General features: G+C 35.0%; 1 protein-coding gene across 1 annotated transcript; it reads left to right on the top strand.

The window, feature by feature from the left end:
* Positions 1-1467: 1467 nt before the first annotated feature.
* LOC122275903 (endochitinase EP3-like) lies at positions 1468-2678 on the top strand. Its single transcript, XM_043085238.1, has 2 exons — positions 1468-1966; positions 2187-2678. The coding sequence occupies exons 1-2, from the start codon at positions 1543-1545 to the stop codon at positions 2591-2593; spliced, it is 831 nt and encodes a 276-aa protein (XP_042941172.1). The 5' UTR covers positions 1468-1542; the 3' UTR covers positions 2594-2678.
* Positions 2679-21735: the final 19057 nt, after the last annotated feature.

Genomic DNA, 21735 nt, shown 5'->3' on the forward strand with positions numbered 1-21735 from the left:
AAGAACTCAACTCAGCTCAATATCTAAACGGGGCGTTAGTATATTTAATTCCTGTAATCGCAGAATACTAACATTTATATATTAGTTAGAGTAATATTGCTAGATATAGTGTTAAGCTATGCAAGCCTCTACCTCCATTTGAAAAAAAGTGAGGTATATCATTAAAAAATATTTTTATTCAAAAATTTAAATTTATTCATTTTTTTAAAGAGGAATATATCAAATTTGCATATTCTAAAACTGCAAATATCATTACTATATAATTAGTTGAGATTGGTTATTGGCTATAATATTTAAAGAAAAGTGGTCATGACTCCACTACCTGAATCCTTTAGCTCAAAAAATATTAAATCCAGCTTTCAAACTGGTTAGCCAACACAGGTCTAAAGTGAATGATTTACATATACATACATATATATATATATATATATATATATATATATATATATATATTTATATATATATATATATATATATATATATTTATATATATATATAATATACACACCAATGCTTTTGCTAGTAGGCTCTAAAAGTTATTATAATCCACTAAGTAGCATATATATATATGTGTGTGTGTGTGTATATTTATACCAATACTTTGACTGGTAGAATTTTTCATTTATAAATATTGATTGTGGATGTCAAGTGGCTCAACTCATGATAATTAAGTAATTTATTCATTTTGGTCCAGCACTCAGACTAATTGGGACGAACTTTAAACGGAAAAAAAATTTACAAGGATAAATTAATTAACATCACTAAAATATTTTTGTAGCTAATTATAAAATAGTTATGTAAAAAAATGATTAGTTAATGGCATCTCGAGTGTAACATCTGCATAATATCATTGGCGTGACCGATTTACTGTCTATCTCAATAAGAAAAAAAAAAAATTAAAAAATAAAAATGGTTGGTTATTACATTTTTTTCTTGGAAAAATCTATTTGTCATCCTCACACTTCACACACCACACTTATTTTAATTTTTTTTTATTTTTTCTATAATAAATATGTAGTATGTGGATGATAAATAAAATAATTTAATTAGTTTAATAAGAATAAAATAAAATAAAAAATAAAAAAAATAAAAAATAATATTTTAATATATAAAGTGTGTGGTGTAAGATGATGTGTAGCATTTCTTTCTTAATCTAGGCATTACAATATGCTTAAGTTGACCGTAGTAGAGTTATTCAGCAGCCAGCCGGCAGCCACTATACATGCTTGGCTGAAAAATGGAAAATTTTGATATTTACAATTATTTATGCCCCCGACGTTGACCTGATCTGCACGTACAGATGCACCCATTAATCGTCATTTTTGACGAGCAAAGTCCACTCACGGACACGTAAATTACACGGCGCCCTCTAGAAACCATCCAGTTCAGATTCAATATATAATAATAATTCAAAGTCAAGAAGCCATTCACCGCTCACGTCAACTGCTCGCAGTACTATAAATCCGACCTCATGAATTCAGTTTTCTTAAGCAAACACAATCTCTTCCTACGTACCTTCGATCACCCACAAACTCTCTCAGAATGCTAGGGGCCCTTAGCATGAAGAAGAATTTTCTAAGTACCCTCGTTCTGATAGGAATTATAGCTGGAGCCTTTCCAAGTTACACTGAAGCTCAAAATTGTGGTTGTGCCGCAGATGAATGCTGCAGCAAATGGGGCTACTGTGGCACTACTGACGATTACTGTGGCGACGGGTGCCAACAGGGCCCTTGTTTTCCCTCTCCTGAGCCTAATAATGTCTCGGTGTCTGATATTGTAACATCAGAGTTCTTCGATGGGATAATTAGTCAGGCCGATGCGAGTTGTGCTGGAAAGAGCTTCTACTCACGAGCAACCTTTCTTGAAGCTCTCAATTCATATGATCGATTTGGGAGGATTGGTTCTATTGATGATTCTAAGCGCGAGATTGCTGCCTTCTTTGGCCATGTAACTCATGAGACTGGACGTAAGATCCAATTCCTTGATCTCTTTGAATCATAATATAATCTTGCGCATACATACATCCATATATATAGAATGTTCATGCATATGTGCATGCAAACACCCAGAAACTTATACATGATAGAATCCATGCATTCTAGAAAATCATCTCAATTCAAAACTAAGAATTGAAGCAAGATCATCGATGTTTTATTTATTTATTTATTTATTTTGGGTGCATGCAGACTTTTGCTACATAGAGGAGATAGATGGTCCCTCCAAGGACTACTGTGACGAGAATAATACAGAATATCCATGCAATCCAAATAAAGGATACTATGGCCGTGGACCAATTCAACTATCTTGGAATTTTAACTATGGACCAGCAGGAAAAGACATTGGATTCGACGGGCTAAACTCTCCTGAAACAGTGGCAAATGATGCAGTCATTTCGTTTAAGACCGCCTTGTGGTATTGGATGAACTTTGTTCACTCAGTCATAGACCAAGGATTTGGGGCAACAATTCGAGCCATTAATGGTGCCCTTGAATGTGATGGCGGAAACCCTGCAACAGTTCAAAAACGTATCCAGTATTACACTGAATATTGTAACCAATTAGGTGTTGATCCTGGCGAAAATCTCACTTGCTAGCTTAATTAATACATGAGTCCTCGATCATCGCCTAGCTACCCTTATGTATGGTATGAAAGGAAATAAATTAAGGTATTAAAACTAAGTATGAATATCCCAGATCAGCTTAAATGCTATTAGTGCATGCTTGCCTTCCTTTACGGTCTCATCAATCTCGTCTCCCTCATCGATTTTTCTCATGATCATCTATTTATATTTGAATATTATATAATTTTCAAGCCATGCATGCATCTCATCAACTATACTACTATTTTTAATGAATGATAAATATATAGTAATAAAAGGCTATATATATATAAATATTTTTATGCATGAAAACATAGATTAAAAGTTTTAAGTTTAACTTAATGGAGTACCTAATTGATTGGTTTCATCATCAATTGGATAGAAAAGTTCATTGGACAGCGTAGCAGCTGGCAGGGCTCTAACCCCCTTATATGCTCGTGCTTCGTCTCTCATTTTCTTCACCGGCCGGCCACTTAGTGATGTTAGATATGATTTTTTCTTAGATATAAATAAGCAATTAAGTTGCATTAAATTAAAAATAGAGGTACATGAGAATCAGAAGGAAGGATACTCCAAACAAGCGCCCCATTACACAAAGCTTTGTTTAAAGTCAAGAAGAGGATTGCTTGAAGCGATTTTCTATTGTCCAATGAGTAGACCGGTCAAGGCTTTTGGCCACAACCGGGTTATTGCAATTAGGAACCAATTTGACATTTTTATTGGAGATTCTCATTTGATTCCATTATCTACGTGCATGTCTTCATTTAGGGAAAATGATAAGAACATAATAACTAGATATCTAGAGTAAGGCAAATTTGCTGGCGGCTCCTAGCTAGGTGGCACATAGTAATTACTTTTGTGTAATTTATTTATAGATTTAACACTTATCGAGAAATACTTTTATATAATCTATTTGTGGCTATAGATTTTGTATAAGTCATATTAAAAATGCTATATATGTTTTTCAGATTGATAAGTGATCAATCTGAATTAAGCGCCCCAAGGCACCCCAAACAAATCAAGATAAAAGAAATTAATTCACCATCGGAAAACACTTATTTTAGACTATAATATAATATCCTGATGATCAACAAGAGATAATTAATTTGAAAGATCAGATATATACGGGGAAAAGAGTAGTGAGCTGCATGCACTACAACAAAAAACATTTTTTGGGACGAAATTACTTTGGGACGAATTGGAAATCGTCCCAAAAAGTGGGATTTTGGAACGAAATTTGAATTTCGTTCTAAAATGACGACGGTTATGCCAGACCGTTCGAACGCATTCGAATGGTATTCTTAGGGACGAAAATTTTTGTCTCAAATAAGTTAACCGTTAGACCGTTAATGATTAACCCTTCGAACGTTTAATTTTTACCGTTTTAACGTAATATTGGCGCGATAGGCAAAATTATTTTGGAGGGAAATAGATAAACCGTTCGAACGGTTAATATTAACCGTTCGAATGATGCATATTCACCGTTCAAACGTTATTTGAATCGGTCGAACGGTGACAGGGTTTTAATTTTTTAAATTTTTTGCCAAATTATATTTAGATTAACTAGTAATTATAAAAAATTGGTTAATTAAATAATATGAATAATCTAAATTAAGAATTAGTTTAGAAAATATAAAACAATACTATTTCATATAACTTAAATACTGAATTTACAAAACACAAAATATTATCCATACAAAAAACAGGAAATAAATAAATAAAATATATCATAAAGTAATTAAGACGCCAAGTCTTTGCACACTTCCTCGACTGCAGCTATACGTTCCTCTATTTGTGTTAGTCGAGTACTGATGGTGACCTGAGTCGCAGACATGGCAGCAAACTCTGTACAAAGCTTAGACACAGCAGAATGGATCTCCATACGCACTGCATCGATCACTGCTGATGTCTGCTCGCTGATCGTTGCACACACTATGTCAGCCATCTCCTCACGAGTAACACTGTGGACTGATGCCTCGGCCCGTGTAGATGTCTCTGTAGCTGCAGCTGAGACTCCATGATCTCCCGGCTGTGCATCTCTGTGAGGATCAACTGGTTCTGGAACATGTGCACGAAAACGCAGTCTCGAGTGTCTCGTGCTGCGTGAGAGGGTGGTGCTGTTTATCGGTCCCATCGGCTCCCGTTTACGCTCAGCAACATCTGCCACAACACCAACACATAGTAGATATCGGGTGATCAGGACTCCGAATGGTAGTATATCCATCGAAATGTACCGAGATTCTGATCGAATCCTATCGAATATATACCCCACCAAGTCGATAGGAATGCCACGAGCGACCCGTATCATAAATTTCGTCCGATCAATGCCAACTTCTGTCTTATGCTGCCGAGGGTCAATGTTATTGGCAATTATCAAATTTAATATCTTAAAGAAAGAAGATAAATCTGCCTGTTTGATGCTCTTCGTCCCGTCATACGGTGGAGCATCTGGACCGACAACCAAATCCCTCACCTCGTGATCAGTAAGGGTATCGACCTCATCAGTATAAACTGATGCCTCCTCCTCAGCTGTATCCGCCTCAACTGAAGGATTAGACTCTCTAGGCATCACATTCGGATATGCATCTGGCAGCCTAGGAATACCGAGATGCTCAGCAAGTCCATCTCGTGAAAATACAACGGGTACTTCTCGGACAGTGATACTGTAGGCCCCAGAATCATCTGCACTGGCACTGCCGAGTTCTCTATAGAACTCAGCAACAATGTCAATGTAGGAGACTGGCTCCCATGCTTCCTCCCGTTCATCCAAGATAGGTCCCCAACCACGATCACTGAATATTGAGGGCAATGAATGACCCTCCCAGAGAAGACTCTGGAAATCAGAAATCTTCACTGGTCGCTCCAGTGAAACTGTCCTCTCCCGAACTGGACCACTACTACTCTCACCAAGATTGCGTCGCTTACGTGCCGGTCTAGAAGTAGGCATTATAATCAACCTGAAATTTATAATTACAAACTAGATATATAACATTAACAAGAAAAATACAATAAAGAACTATTTACAGTAGTTTGAAACAAACAGCAATTTAATAATATTTGATATTCTGAACAACATTATCAACAATAAATATATTCCTCAATATCAATATTAATAATATAAATATAATATTAAAAACCGTTCGAACGATTACTGTAACGGTCGAACGGTTACAGACAAACCGTTCGACCGTTATGTTATATCGTTCGAACGCTACGCATAGCGTTCGAACGATCTTCGTGTCGATTGGGATTCCAGGCCGAGTCGACTCGGCCATTGAAATCCATGGAATCTTTCGATTCCCTGGATTTTACACCAAAATAAATGCAATAGAAACCTAAATAAACGTTCCTAACATGGATTTATGCAAATCTACCGATTATTTTGATGTATAAATCGGTTTATCCTAACTTAAACAATTAATCTATCAAAAACCTAAATCTAAACAGTAAAATGCTTTAAAAATGAAAAATACCGGTAGTTAGAGGTAGAGGCTTTGAGTGGGCATTGTTGACGGCGACGAAGACGGCATTCAACGGCGGAGATCGACTGTTTGGAGGCTTAGAACAGAGGAAATGGAGACGTAAACATCCGTGAAAGTGACGTCAGGGGTTATATATGCAGTGCCGTTCGAACGGTAAGTTACTACCGTTCGAACGTATTAACTGAATATTAATCACATCCCTAATTAATCAGTTTTTCATGATAATAAATAATATTTAAATGCAATATTCGGTATTAATTATATTAAATATAATAATTAATTCAATTATAATATATTTTAATTGTTAAATATATTAAATGCAATATATTTAATGCACTTATATATTATTAAACACTATGTATTATACATATAATTTTTTATATATATAGTATATATTATATTATATTTAATTAAAATATATTATACTATTGAATATTATATAGTATATAGTATAAGTTATATTATATAGTATAATTAATATAATATAGACTACTATATACATGAAACTGTGTTCATGTATTTATATAACATATATATTATATGTGATATTAACTAGTATCACATATATATACTAGTATAGATGACACTATATATATTAATAGTAGATATCCTATTATTAAATAATATAATAATAATATAATAGTACTAAACATTATATATATATGCATGTGATACATATAACCCTATGATATGATACCATATATATGTTATATATAATAGGTTAATATATGTACTTGACTATAATATTAGATGTAATATGATATTTTATACTATATATGTTACTAAACTATATAATATATGTTTGATTATATATTATATAGTTATATTACTATGGCTCTAAACTATAGTACATTTAGAAGTTATTATATTTAAAGGTATAGTGCAAAAAAAATACAATAAGCAACAATATAACTTAAACGTTTGAACGGTTTAATATTGGCGTTCAAACGTATAAGAAGACGTTCGAACGGATATCTGAACGTTCGAATGTTAAATTAGGGGGGGAACTTTTCCCGCTAATCAATTTGATGTTTGAACGGTTTAATATAACCGTTACAACGTTTAATAAAAACATTTGAATGTATATTTTCACGTTTGAACGTTAAATTAGCGGGAAAAATTTTTCCCGCTAGTCGATTTGATGTTCGAACGTTCATTAAACAACCGTTCGAACGTAAATGTTCTACATTTACACGATAGAACCTCACAATCTCGCACTCGTTCCAGTCGACTCAATATCACTCCCACGCTCATTTTCTTCCAACCAACGCCATTATTTTTCAATATAGCCCTCAAATATTACTAACTCCTATCAATCTCTTATATTTTCGGATTAAGAGGTTGTTTTTACCGTTTGGTGAAAAGTTTTTACCGTTTGGTGGATTTTCCGCTTTATCTCTCCAAATCAGGTATTCTCCTTAAATTTGACCTCATTTTAGTTTTTATATAAGTGTTTTCGTTTGCTTACATGAGTTCGTCATATAGTTTGCTATCTTTTGATGTAATATGGACTGTAAATGTTGGGGTTTTCGGAGGTTGAAGATGAGTGATTTCTGGAAGTAATACGTTCGAACGGTATTCGTGTTTCGTTCGAACGTATGTCCTTAGATCAAACGGTGACGAGCACCGTTTGAACGTTATGTTGGTCAGTGTTAAAATAATTAACATTTTAAATGCAGGAGTTGAATTAAAAATTAATTATTTATAATCTACATTTAATAATACTTAAATACTTAAAAGATTCAAATAATCAAATGAGAATGAATTAAATTACAAATCATCTAAGATTTGTTACAAAACTTAATTATTTATGATGTTGAATTATTAAACTATAGGTTAATACAAATAGTTTTGTTTTAATAACACAAAAATACTTAATCTTTGAATTAATAAAATGAATTTTAAATAAAATACAAATAATCTGGATTTAATAATACTTAAATACTTAAAAGTTAAAAGTAATCAAATGAATTTGATTAAAATATAAATTCCGAATTATAATTAATAAAATGAATGTTAATTACAATACAAATAGTTATAAATATTAACATGCTTGTTAATTACAATACAAATAGTTATAATTGATAAAATATTTTGAAAGATATAAAATAACTATCTAATTATTTAATAATATAAATACTTAATTAACATATGTTGCATTGTTTGTTTGATACATGTTAAATATTGTCATATCTTATATTGCTTGTTCATCAATATTAGCCTTAGACCTGTTCGAGAGTTATCAATCTGCCTTAATTGAAAGATTGATAACTCTTGAATTGTCCAGAGTGGACAGTTTGGAATTGTAAGATCATTCTCGCAAACTATCGATCTATATCTGTTATACGTTCAGCATTAAGATTTTGGCAGATTTATCCCTTGTTCTCCGGATATGCAGTTTCGGTGATGTTGTATCAACGATGGATAAGTCGGTGCACATAACCAGACGAGCATATTTGGAGAACTATGGGGAGATGCTGCCGAAATTTTGTTGGGCGTGACAGATTATAGAGGATAGGTTTGCGACTATGATCTTACAATTCCGAATGGGATAGGACCAACTACCCAGTGTAAGGTGGCATACTCCTTGATTGATACATGATACATGCTTGTTTGTTGATGCACACGTGATTGTTTATAATGAAGATAGTCAGCATGGATAAGAGTTGGATGCGAGTTAGCGATCGTTTGGGTCAGAATTACAACGTATATGCTGAAGGTGTTAAGAAATTCTTAGAGTTTGCATTGGGTACATGTGATAGTGATGGATGTATTAGATGCCCATGTAAAGAATGTAGGAATTTGCGCTTTCATAAGATAGACTTGGTGAGAGAGCATCTGCTTGTAAAAGGTATTGACAAGGGTTATACTGATTGGGTCTTACACGGGGAACCATATCCAACTTCATTCGATGCTCCACATGAAGAAGAAGCGATCGATGAAGATGTACAACCAGATGTTGTTTGGGATGAGTATGATGAGGATATGGAAGAAATGTTAGGTGACATCGGTGCGAGAATGTTTATGAATGAAGGTGGCACGGACACATCAAGTTCAAATGATGGGGGTCATAATACTTTTGCACGATTGTGGAATGAGTCACAACGTGAGCTATATCCAGGATGCAGAAGACACAATAAGTTGTCATTTACCGTAAGACTGCTACACATAAAATCAATGTGTCGATTATCAATTAAGACTGTCAATATGTTACTCGAGTTGTTTAAGGAGGCACTGCCATCAGATAATACACTTCCTCGTAACTTTTATGAAGCAAAAAAATTGAAACGAGGACTTGGATTTGATTACAACGTAATACATGCATGTAAGAATGACTGCATATTATTTTGGCAAGAAAATGAGCAGTTGAACGAATGTCCCATATGCCACGAATCAAGATGGACATCTGACAAACAAAATGTGCCGTAAAAGGTAGTACTCCACTTTCCATTGACACCTAGATTACAACGATTATATATGTCACGTGCAACAGCTGCAGACATGATATGACACTCATAAGCCAGAGTTAGAAACGATGATATTTTATCACATCCTGCTGACTCTCAGGTGTGGAAGGAATTTGATAAGGAGCATACATGGTTTGCAGAAGAACCACGTAATGTGAGACTTGGGTTGGCAACAGATGGATTTAATCCATTTGGGAACATGAGTACTAGTCACAGTACTTGTCCAGTCGTACTTATGCCGTATAATCTACCACCGTGGAAGTGTATGAAAGATCCATATTTCATGATGAGTTTGCTCATTCTAGGTCTGAGATCACCGGGAAATGATATAGACATACACTTACAGCTATTGATTGCAGAATTGAAAGATTTGTGGGAGAATGGGGTTGTCACATTTGATTCATCAACAGGCAAGTCGTTCAAGATGCATGCTGCCCTTTTATGGACAATAAATGATTTTCCAGCATATGGAAACTTGTCAGGTTGGAGTACTAAGGGGAAAATGGCATGTCCAACTTGTAACAAACATACTAAATCTGAATGGCTCACTTACGGGAGAAAATTATGTTTCATGGGTCATCGTCGATTTCTACCTGGTGATCATAGATGGCGGAGAAATTCACAAATGTTTGATGGTACTGTTGAATGGGGCCAACCTCCACCATATTTGTCTAGTGAAGATTTACTTGCACAATTTGTAGATGTTGGTTGTAATGAATTTGGTAAAAAACAACGAAAGAGAAAACGAGCTACATCTGAGTTGAATTGGACTAAGAAGAGTATATGTTTTGATCTTCCATACTGGTCAAAGTTAAAATTACGGCACAGTCTTGATGTTATGCATATTGAAAAAAATATATGCGAATCCGTATCGGGAACATTGATGTCAATTGAAGGAAAAACGAATGATACATTAAACTCAAGGAAGGATTTGAAGCGGTTGGGAATAAGACCGGAAATGCAGTTGCAAGAAAATAGTTCATCCGTTTACATGCCGATTGGGTGGTATACATTGTCAAGGAATGAAAGGGCTACTTTTTGTGAGTGGATAATGAAAATTAAATTACCGGATGGTTATGCCTCGAATTTGACAAGGTGTGTGCGAACAAATGACTGGAAAATAACTGGGTTAAAAAGTCATGATAGTCATGTCCTTTTGCAGTGTATCTTGCCTATTGGTATACGTGGGTACTTGACTAGAGACGTGCGCGTGGCTTTGACTGAGTTGGGTTTATTTTTCAAAGACTTATGTGCACGGACATTAAATGTAGAAGCTTTGGATCGAATGGAACGGGAAATTCCCATAATATTGTGTAAACTAGAAAGTATTTACCCACCGTCATTTTTCGATGTCATGGTTCACCTGACCGTCCATTTGCCACGTGAGGCTCGACTTGCAGGACCAGTTCAGTATAGATGGATGTATCCCATTGAACGATTTCTTGGGAAGTTGAAACGAACAGTTGGTAATAAAGCTCGCCCAGAAGGATCAATTGCAGAAGCATATATTGATGATGAGTGGCATACCTTCTGTTCCAAATATTTCCACGGAGTTGACACTAGGTTTGATCGGCCAGAAAGAAACTTTGACGTTGACAGAGCAAGACAACGAAATGTGTTTTCTGTGTTTTCCCAACAAGTACGTCCACTTGGTGCAGTGCGTGGTTTTGACTTATGTGGAAGAGAGTTTGAGAAAGCTCAGTGGTACGTGCTGAACAATTGCCCTGAGATAGAGATTTACTTGAAGTAAGTATTAATCTTTTCTTAATTTAGTATTCGCTCATTTACTTTCGCAAAATTCTAATAATATAAAATACATGTGGTAATCATCAATTTCAGTGATCATATTAACATGCTTAAGGAACTAGGAGTAAATGATATAGACCGGAAACATGAAGAGGAGTTTCCGAGATGGTTTGAACAACGGGTAATGACATTACATATGCGACACTTCATTCAATACAAATAGAAAATATTGATTATTTTTTTTATTGATATAATAGAAGTTTTACTTAATATGTAGGTTGTACAAATGCATGCCAATAATCCAAATGATATATCAGATGAATTGTATGCATTAGCGCGTGGCCCATCGAGACGGGCTACAAGATATTCTGCATGTATTTCTCGTGGTAGTAGGTATCACACAATAGATCGAGATCATTATAGGAAAACACAAAATAGTGGTGTCCTAGTTGAGGGAAGTCATGATGGAGAAAATATTGATTTCTATGGAGTGATTGTTGATATAATTGGAATGAAATATTTGGGGGAGCTTGCAGTGTATCTGTTTAAGTATGATTGGTGGGATTTAAACAATCCTCGAACTGGAGTCCGTGATGATGAATATTTCTTGAGTATTAATACATCAAGAAAATGGTACGAGGATGATCCATTTATTTTAGCTTCTCAAGCATCTCAAGTATTCTACTTAGATGACCCGAAGTTAGGAACTCAATGGCGAGTAGTACAAAAATATACTCCAAGAAATATATATGATGTTATCCCTCAGGCAGAAGGGCGAGATGAAGAAGAAGATGATGCCTCTACTCAAGAAGCATACCAAGAGAGTCAGCCCGTCTTTAATTTGTTTGTGGATTTGAGCCAGTATGAGATGATTCCATTGAATAGAGAAGATATTGAGGCTGAAATTGTTGATGCGACACTTGAGCAAAGTGTTGATTCATCTGAAGTATCTACAGAAGATGAGACTGAATTGTCAAATGATACTGATACAGATAGTGATTGACGAATTATATTTTCACATTACGTGATAATGAGCACTATTTTACTTAATGAATATTGTATCAGTTTTTTGAAATTATGCCTCCGAAGAGAAAGGAAGTGCGCAACCCATCTCCACCTGTTCCTAGCTCTCCTTCAGACTCACCATTAGAGATTGACTCTACAGAACAAGGTAAAATTCTAATAGTCATAAAAGTTATTAATTAAGATTATAATAGAAAATTGATTATAATGTTATATATCATGATGACTTCACAGTACAATCTCGTCAAGGTCGAGGAACTACGAGAGGCGTGACGTTGGAAAAATATCGTAAGGTGGGTAAGATCAAAGTTAACATTCTTGATGAATATACCGGAGGCAAAGGACAACCAGCAGCTTGGCTTGCATCGCATGTGGGTGCTCTTACACGAACTTATGCACCTTTGGCAACAAGTTCATGGAAGAAAGTCCCTCAAGATGTTAAGGACCTTATCAAGAAGCGTTGTTTGGTAATGTTTAATAAATGAAATTTAATTGGACTTATAATTTTATTTTACTTTAAAGTTAGAATATTATAAATGATAATATTTTTGTCCAAACTTTTTTCTGTAAGGATGATTTTGAATTAAATTTTGGTCGGAGAGAGGAGCGTAAAACTGTGGAAGAGCTTATGAGTAATGCATTCCGCAAGTATAAGGCGAGGTGTCATGAGCATTATAATAAGTTTGAGAATAGTGAAGAAGCACGCCAACATCCTTTTCAAGATGTGCAACCTTCTGATTGGGAAAAACTTTGTGACATGTTTGAGGATCCATCATATAAGGTATAATTAATTTAATTATTTTAGTCCTATTTTTAATTTCGCTTTCTAATATTTTCAATTCTTATGTAGGAGCGAAGTTCTATAAACAAAACAAATAGATCAAAATTGAAGATTACTCATCATGCAGGCTCAAGATCTTTCCACCGTCTCTCTAAAAAATTGGTATTGCTATTCTTTCATTTGTATATAGTTAACTGAATATATCAATCATAATGACTTTATATCTTAACAAATCTTTATTATAGTAAGATTCAGATGCCAATTATGATCTGACAAAATTATATGCTGCATCACATACTAATCGTAATGAAGAGTGGATTCATCCTGATGCTCGTGAAAATTATGTAAGTATTATAATTTGTTTTAAATAAATATATTTGAATATTTATGATGATATTAACTCTTTATCTTATGTTTAGGATAAAATGGTTGCCTTGAGTGCTGAATCTGCGTCAGATCAAAATTCCTCAAATACAGATGTTGAGATTTTTACACAAGTTTTGGGTGAACGTTCAGGATATTTGAGGGGTTTGGGTCGCTGTGTAAAACCTTCTCCCTCTTCCTCTTCTTCTGGGTCTGCCTCTATAGCTCAAGAGAATGCGAATCGTAGAATTGAAGAATTGGTTGCAAAACAACAAGAGTTAGAGGCTCAATTGGCGAGACAAGGAGATATGGAGATGTGCCTCAAACAACATGAAGAAGAACAAGCAGAGTTCAGGAGAGATATGCAACTTCAAATGCAACAGCTTATGCAACAGTACAGGCCTCCAACCAACTGATGGTTTTTTACGTCTAGCTTATGACATTATCTAATTATGTATGAACAATGTTAGTTTTATGGTTATTTATTTTTTCGCACTTATTATAAAACTTTTGTGAGTAATTAAACAGTTCCTAATTTATGTTTTTCAAATAATATGGATGTCTATTTAGTTTTTTTATAATTATTAGTTTTAATAAAAATAATATCCGTTCGAACGACCGAGTCACGTTCGAACATTAATGGGCATGCCATTCAAATGATAATGTACCGTTCAAACATCAATGCGCAAACCGTTTGAACGATGCCAGATGCTCAAAAAAACGTTCAAACGCATGACATTACCATATCGTTCGAACGTTGATCATCACCGTTCGATCTCTTCTACCGTTCAATCGTCTCATTTAACGTTCGAACGTATTTCTATTGATCGTTTGAACGTATCTTGATAACCGTTCAAAAGAAACGTTAACGTTCGAACGGTATATGAGAAGCATTCGAACGCTATTCTGGAATGAATTTTAACCGTGACAAAAAATCCATCGTTCGAACGGTATCGAACGGTCAATTTCAAAATCGTTCCAAAAGATATATTTTAGGACGAAATTGTGATTTTCGTCCCAATATATCTTCTGGGACAGTGATGTTGGGACGACCTTGGGACAAAATTTTTTTGTCCCAAAAAATCTTTCGAAACGAAATCTATATATTTTGGGACGAAAATTTTCATCCCAAAAAATGCTTTTTGTTGTAGTGATGACTTCATGAGTGATTGTGTTTCGGCTAATTGATCATTCTCATGTCGTCGAAATTAAGGAGTTAATTGAAAAACATCACTCATCTCAACCCCTAAGTGATTTCATTCACGCGAGGTATCCAACTTACTTGAAAAAATAATAATATCAAAATTTTAGTACAACGACGTCCCTTTATTTTGTATATATATCTATATATTTATATATGTATATAGGATCATCAAGTGCGTTTTCTAGTTCCATTTTCTTTTTGCTTGAATTGAAGTAGAAAAAATAAGAATAATGCTATGCGTCCATATCATGAATGCTATCCATCGACAGCTAGTGGATCCCGATTTATTTATTTTTTATTTAGTGATTAAGAATGTATTTTTTTAATAATGTTGTAAATTTTTTAAAATATATATATATATATATTTAATGATATAAAAAAAGTACTAAAAAAAAGCCATATGCGCTATCGGAATAATCTCTCGAGCTAGCACAATTTAAAAAAGAAAAAACAAAACAAAATGATCAAAAGCAGCTTCCTCTAGTACGGATGCCAGTTTTATTATAATTTAATTAATTCCCATAATCAGAAGCTTCCAACGAATTATTATTATTAAATAATTATGCAAACAACAATAATCTCCTTAAGCCACACAAAAGAGATATATGCACAACCGTCATTTTTTTTACTAGCAATAATATAAGTACTGTTGTAACAATGATTAGAAAGCAAAAATAAATAAGAAAATAAACAAACAATCAATCACATTACAAAAATTTACTTGGTTCGTCAACGTACCTACATCTACAAAATTTTAGACAGCTTTTTTATATGCTGAGGAATCATAAAATATACTTTGGGCCAAATTTTACTATTTAATCAATTGCACTGTTCATAATAAGCATATTTATAAGGTTACACGGTGAAAACTCTACATTTCACTTTTTTACAATATTCATTTGAACGGAGTGTCGAGCGTGTCTCAAGCGAATTTTTTGTCTGAACTTCGCTCAACCTACCTATCGCACGAATGTTGAGTGAACTTTCTTTCTAGTGCCTCTTGAGTCAAAAACAGTGCCCACGGCCAATTCAAATATAGGTTCCGGGGCTTAAGGCTAAAATTTTGTTTGAGGTTCTTTTTATTTTAAAAAGTGGAATTAAATAAATTTATTTTTATTTTAAAATTATATTTTTATTTAAAAATAACTCCTATCATTTTGTAAAGTAAAATTACTGATTAAGATTTTATACCACATTTTCAACTAATAACTGACTCAATTTTTATTAGAAAATTTTCAATTTAGAGAGGTTTATATAAAATCTAGTTTTATAAAATGTGTTTTAGACTCTTAAGACTCAGTTGAAAACACAACTATTCTAATGTATTCTCAACTATTCTCAAATTTAATTTTTTCTCTTTCATTTCTCAAAACTCAATCAAACATCTTAACTAAAACTAATTCAATGCTACTCGCAAGCTATTTCACTACTATCACAGGTATTCTGAGACATTCTTAGTATCTAAACGATCCATAGAAGCAATTATGATCATTATTGTCAATAAAATTCTATTAAAAAAAAAACCTATACATTTGGAAAAAAGTGGGTGCTTGCCTCTAAAAAGGATTATAGAAAAGTTTTTATTTTTATTTTTTATGAATACTTAAAAATTAGATTTTACTATTTATAGTTTTCACATTATATATTAAACTAATGATGACAAAAAAATGTGCATTCTTTGAAGTACATACCTGAAATAATTATTACATGGGATACTTTAAAAACTAATAATGATAATATCTATTAAATACTTTTGATGTAATTCTCTCGTTAAGTTAATTAATTTTTTTAATTGGATATTTTTTTTCTTTTTAAAATATTCTACTTAGATTTTTTTTTAGGTCTTCTTTCACTAGGAGCCTTAGGCAATTGCTTAAGTTGCATAATGGAAGAGCCGTCTTTCTTAGTGCCAAAAACTTAATTTATTAAAAATCCACTAAAAATCCATAATGAATTTTTGTTGAGTTGAGCCATCAAATCAAGCCGCCACAATAATAAACCAGATTCCACAATCCCAACAACAAGCCCTCTAAAACCATCATGATCATGTTTGATTTAATAACTCAAAGCTAAGACACCATCCACTGCTCACTTCACTTTGCACTATAAATCCAACCTCACGCCTTCAGTTTCCTTAGGAACACACATTATTCTCTTCCCACTTTCGATCACCAACAAATTCTCTCAAAATGCTAGCTAGTTGCCTTTAGCATGAAGAAGCATTTGCTAACCCTTATTCTTATCGATAGGAGTTATAGCTGGGGCCTTTCCAAGATATAGTATTGAAGCGTATTTAATTTGTGGTTGTTTCGTAAATGAATGCTGCGACCAATGGGGCTATCGTGGCACTAGCGACGAGTACTGTGGGAAGTTATCAAGGCCCTTGTTATCACTCCCCTGAACTCAACGATGTCTCAATGTCTGATATAACTGTGACATCAAAATTCTTGGACTGGATAATTAGTCAAGCTTATGCGAGTTGTGGTGGAAAGAGCTTTTACTCACGAGCATCATTTCGTGAAGCAGTCGATTCTTATAACCAATTTGGAAGGATTGGTTCCACCAATGACTATAAGCGTAAGATTGTTGCTTTCTTTGGCCATGTAGCTCACGAGACTGTGCGCAAGATCTTACTCTTTTTGAATCATATAATCTTGTGCATATATATACAAACATCCATAGATTTTTCGAGCATGCATACACAAGGAGCTTGTAAATATAATCCATTCTTGAGCATCTTCAAAACTATATAAGAACTTAAATAATATAGTTTTTCTTTTTGTTTATGAGATTTTTGCTATATCGAGGAGATAGATGGTCCCTTGAAAAATGTTAGATTCGACTGGTTAAACTTATAAGAAATTAAAAACACACAATTTCAATGAAAAACACCACTCTTTCATTGACCTTTGAATCAAATATATACAAGTACATGAGCTATTTTTGATAACTACATATATACCGAAACTAGAGCTGTGCAAGAATGGAATTTACAATAAATGAAAAGATTCACAATAAATGGAAAAATAGCTAGGATTCTAAATTTAAGCCTGATTTAGTTGACTTGACTGATTGGAGCTGGAGTCATTTTTCTTGGCATGATTGTTGCAATCTTGGATAGAATAAGTTCAGTACGTTGCCTGGACAATGGTTTGGTCAGCAAATCCGCAAGCTGGTCCTGGGTATGAACATGCTTGACCTAAAGAGTCCCTTTTTGAACCAAGTCACGAACAAAATGAAGATCTATTTGAATGTGCTTCATGTGAGAATGATAAACTGGATTAAAACTTAGATGAGTGGCTCCAAGGTTGTCACATAGCAGAGAAGGTGGAGTTTTGAGGGGAAAATCGAGTTCATTGAGAAGGCCAATTAACCACATGGTTTCCGAGGCTGCATTAGCTAATGATCTGTATTCAGCTTTCATAGATGAGAGTGCAATAGCCCTTTATTTCTTGGAACTCCAGGAGATTGGGTTGGTACCAAGAAAACTGATATAGGCTGAAGTAGACGTATGATCATCAACATTCCCAGCCCAATCAACATCAGAGTATGTCATGAGATGCCATAGAGTGTCCTTTCTGAGTTGAATGCCATAAAAGATGGTTTGCTTCAGATATCGAAGTAACCTTTTGGCTACTATCCAGTGTATGATTATGGGCTTGTGCATAAATTGAGATAACTTGTTAACAACGAAAGATAAATCAAGATGAGTAAGTGAAAGGTATTGAAGACTCCCAATAACATGCTGAGATTCAGTACTATCAAAAGAAGTTGTACCGTCAACCAATTTTAAAGATGTACAGGGAGATAAAGGAGTTGATGCATTCTTAGCACCAATCATGTGGGTTTTGGACAGCAAGTCACAGACATATTTATGTTGGGATAGAAACATACCTGCAAGGGTTGGGATAACTTCCACACCCAAAAAATAGTGAAGAGGGCCCATATCTTTCAAAGAAAATCTAGCACCAAGTTGCTTAATGATAGAGTGCACAAAACTGGAATCATTTCCAGTGAGCATAAGGTAATCCACATATACCAGAAAATAGCATATAATTGAGTCACTTCGATAAATAAAGAGGGAAGAATCAGCCTTAGAGTTATGAAAACCAAGTTGAAGAAAGGCATCCCTGAGAGTGGAGTACCATGCCCGAGGGGCCTGCTTAAAACCTTAAATTTCTTTACGTAATTTGCACACATGATTGGGTTTGGATAGATCCTTAAGCCCTGGAGGTTAACTCATATACACATCCTCAGTAATTCCCCATGCAGAAATGCATTGTTAACATCCATTTGTCGTAAAACCCAACCTTGTATGACAGTCACAGTAAGGACAAATCAAATAGTGGCTAGTTTTACAATGGAACTAAAAGTCTTCAAGTAATCAATCCCTGGTCTTTGATTATACCCTTTCGCAACCAGATGGGCTTTGAAGCGATCTATTGTGCCATCAGCCTTTCGCTTAACTTGAAAGACCCACTTACAACCTATGGGATTAGAGCCTACTGGAGGGGAGACTAAGTCCCAACTCCCAAGTGCCATGTCTCATAAGGGTAGTAAGCTTTTCAAATATGGTGGCATGCCACTGAGGTGTGGATAAGGCTTGGGTCACACATGTTGGTTCAAGACTTGGAGGGAGGGGGTGTTTGGTGACAATGTTGAGTTGTTTGGGTTTGACTATGTTGTTCATTGATTGGGTGGCCGTGGAGTGAGTGCGATGATTTGATATGGGAAGTGTTTCAATTGGTTCTAAGTTGAAAACAGGGGAAGGGGACGATGTGATGGGAGTAAATTCACAATGGTGTTCAACCACACTTAGATGCAACATAGATGTAGAGTCCAAATTATTTTGAGAATCTAAGAATCCATGAGAAGGGGATAAACGGGTATTACCTGGAGGAGATGAGACCGCGGCAGAGACAGTTTTCAAGACCACTGGGACAACGTATGATGGAGCTGGTGAGGAGACTGCAGGTGTGAACGAAACGACGTCTTGTGGGAGCAGCACAGCAGACGGAGATGAAGATGGAGGTGGAGAGGAATCAATGGATGTTAGGTTTCAAGCTTCATCGAAGAGGACATAACAAGAAGTGTAGATTTCTTTTGTAATAGACTCAAGGCATTTGTATGCATTTTGGGTTAAAGAATATCCAATGAAGACACACGGGCTGGACTTGGGCTAGAGTTTGTGTGTTATAGGGCCTGGTAAAGGGAGAATTGAGATACCCAAGGGATTTTAATTTAAGGTAGTTTGGTTTTTGTCCAAAAATGGCCTCAAACGGTGATCTATTTGAAGAAGAGGGGTAGGGTGACAGTTTATGAGATAGGTAGTAATATGGAAGGCATGGGGCCAATACGAGAGAGAAAGGTTGGCATAATCAAGTAAGGTAAGACCAGTCTCAACTAAGTGACGGTGACAACGCTCGAACACACCATTTCGTTAAGGTGTGTGAGGGGCAGTAGTGTAGTGACTAATGCCATGAAGAGAGAGAAACGGTTTGAGACTTATATATTCGCCACCATTATCATAATAGAGACTTTTAATTTTAGCTTGAAAACGTTTCTCAACAAGATTTTTGAATTGGGGAAAGATGGTCTTAACACAAGATTTTGCATTTATGGGATAGAACCACATATATTTTGTGTAATGATTAATGAAAAGTAAATAATAACGAGAACCATCGAGACAAAGACAATGAATGGGTCCCCACACATCGGTATAAATAAGATCTAGAGGAGCATGACTTTGAAAACTCGTGGGCCAAAAAGGTTGTTGATGGGCTTTATTAATAGAATAAGATGAACACAAAGAATTCATTTTATTATTCATAACAATAAGAGAAAAGTTTTTGACAAGATGTTGGACAACTTTAAAGGACAGATGTCCAAGACGCTTGTGCCACCCATCAAACGAGGTCTGTTCATGCATGTTAGCCTCCATTTTTGAAGAGGAGCCCACCAGTGATTTCGGAAAAATATAAACGCCACTTTCACATGCACCTCTTAGTAGGGTCGCCCCCGTGATCCAAATCCATCACAAGAAAATGAGAAGGGTGAAATTCAACAAAAATATTATTTTGTGATGTGAAATGATAAACGGAAATCAAATTTTTGTAAATATTTGGGACACAAAGAGTATCACGAAGAATAAAGGTCCATTATGGGGAATTTAAAGTCAATGAACCAATGTATAAGATAGCCAAACCTGACCCATCACCAATAACAATTTCATCAGTGCCATCATATTCTGAGTGAATAGATAAATTCGCCAAGTCACCAGTAATATTGTAAGAAGCATCAGAGTCAAGAAGTCACTTGTGATCCTGTTGATTAGACATAGTTGCATAGTTCACTGTGACTTCAGATGAATGAAGTTGGGGACAAGACTTGGCTATGTGGCCTATTTGTTCACAAAATTGGCATTTTGGTTGATAACATTGATGATTGGACTGAGCTGGTGTATACCTACGATTATGTTTGGGCGGGTTTTGAGATGGGCGATTCTGACCTTGAGGCTGAGGAGGCCCACTGGCCTTATAAGTTATAATTCCCTTTTGATTGAGTCCCACTAGAGGATCTAGATTTTTGCTTGTTATGGTGAGAAAAGTTTTCAGAAGCTACAAGTTGTTGGGTGGTCATCTCCAAGTGTCGCATGTAGCTTTCATGGCCCACAAGAACGTCGTGCAGTTCTTCAAAGGCTAAGGATGTTTCCCTGGCACAAATCGGCGCTGCAATTTTCCTTAAATCAGAACCCAGTCCATAAAGAATATAAAGGGTAAGATCATCATCAAATATGAGATGATCGATAAGGGCGATTTTATCGGCAAGGGCTTTCACCGCATGCAAATAGTCAGAGATGGAAAGAGTTCCTCACTGAATCAAGGTAAGTTCTTCCTTGAGTTGCATGGCTTGGGTTCTAGACTTACTGGCATATATATGATCGAGTTTCTTCCAAGCCTCATGGGAGGTTTTGGCAGTGGCAACGAGGGGAGTAATGGTAGTGGAGGTTGAAGCCAGAATAACACTCAGGATTAATTTATCCTAACGAATCCAATGAGTTTTATTTAACT

This window comes from Carya illinoinensis, chromosome 1, assembly GCF_018687715.1.
Source record: "Carya illinoinensis cultivar Pawnee chromosome 1, C.illinoinensisPawnee_v1, whole genome shotgun sequence".
Lineage (NCBI taxonomy): Eukaryota > Viridiplantae > Streptophyta > Magnoliopsida > Fagales > Juglandaceae > Carya > Carya illinoinensis.

Bases quoted from the DNA above. Each gene is read 5' to 3' on its own strand.
- LOC122275903 (XM_043085238.1), top strand. From the start codon at position 1,543: ATGCTAGGGGCCCTTAGCATGAAGAAGAATTTTCTAAGTACCCTCGTT. The intron at 1,967-2,186 runs GTAAGATCCAAT...GGGTGCATGCAG, and splicing joins TGTAACTCATGAGACTGGAC to ACTTTTGCTACATAGAGGAG.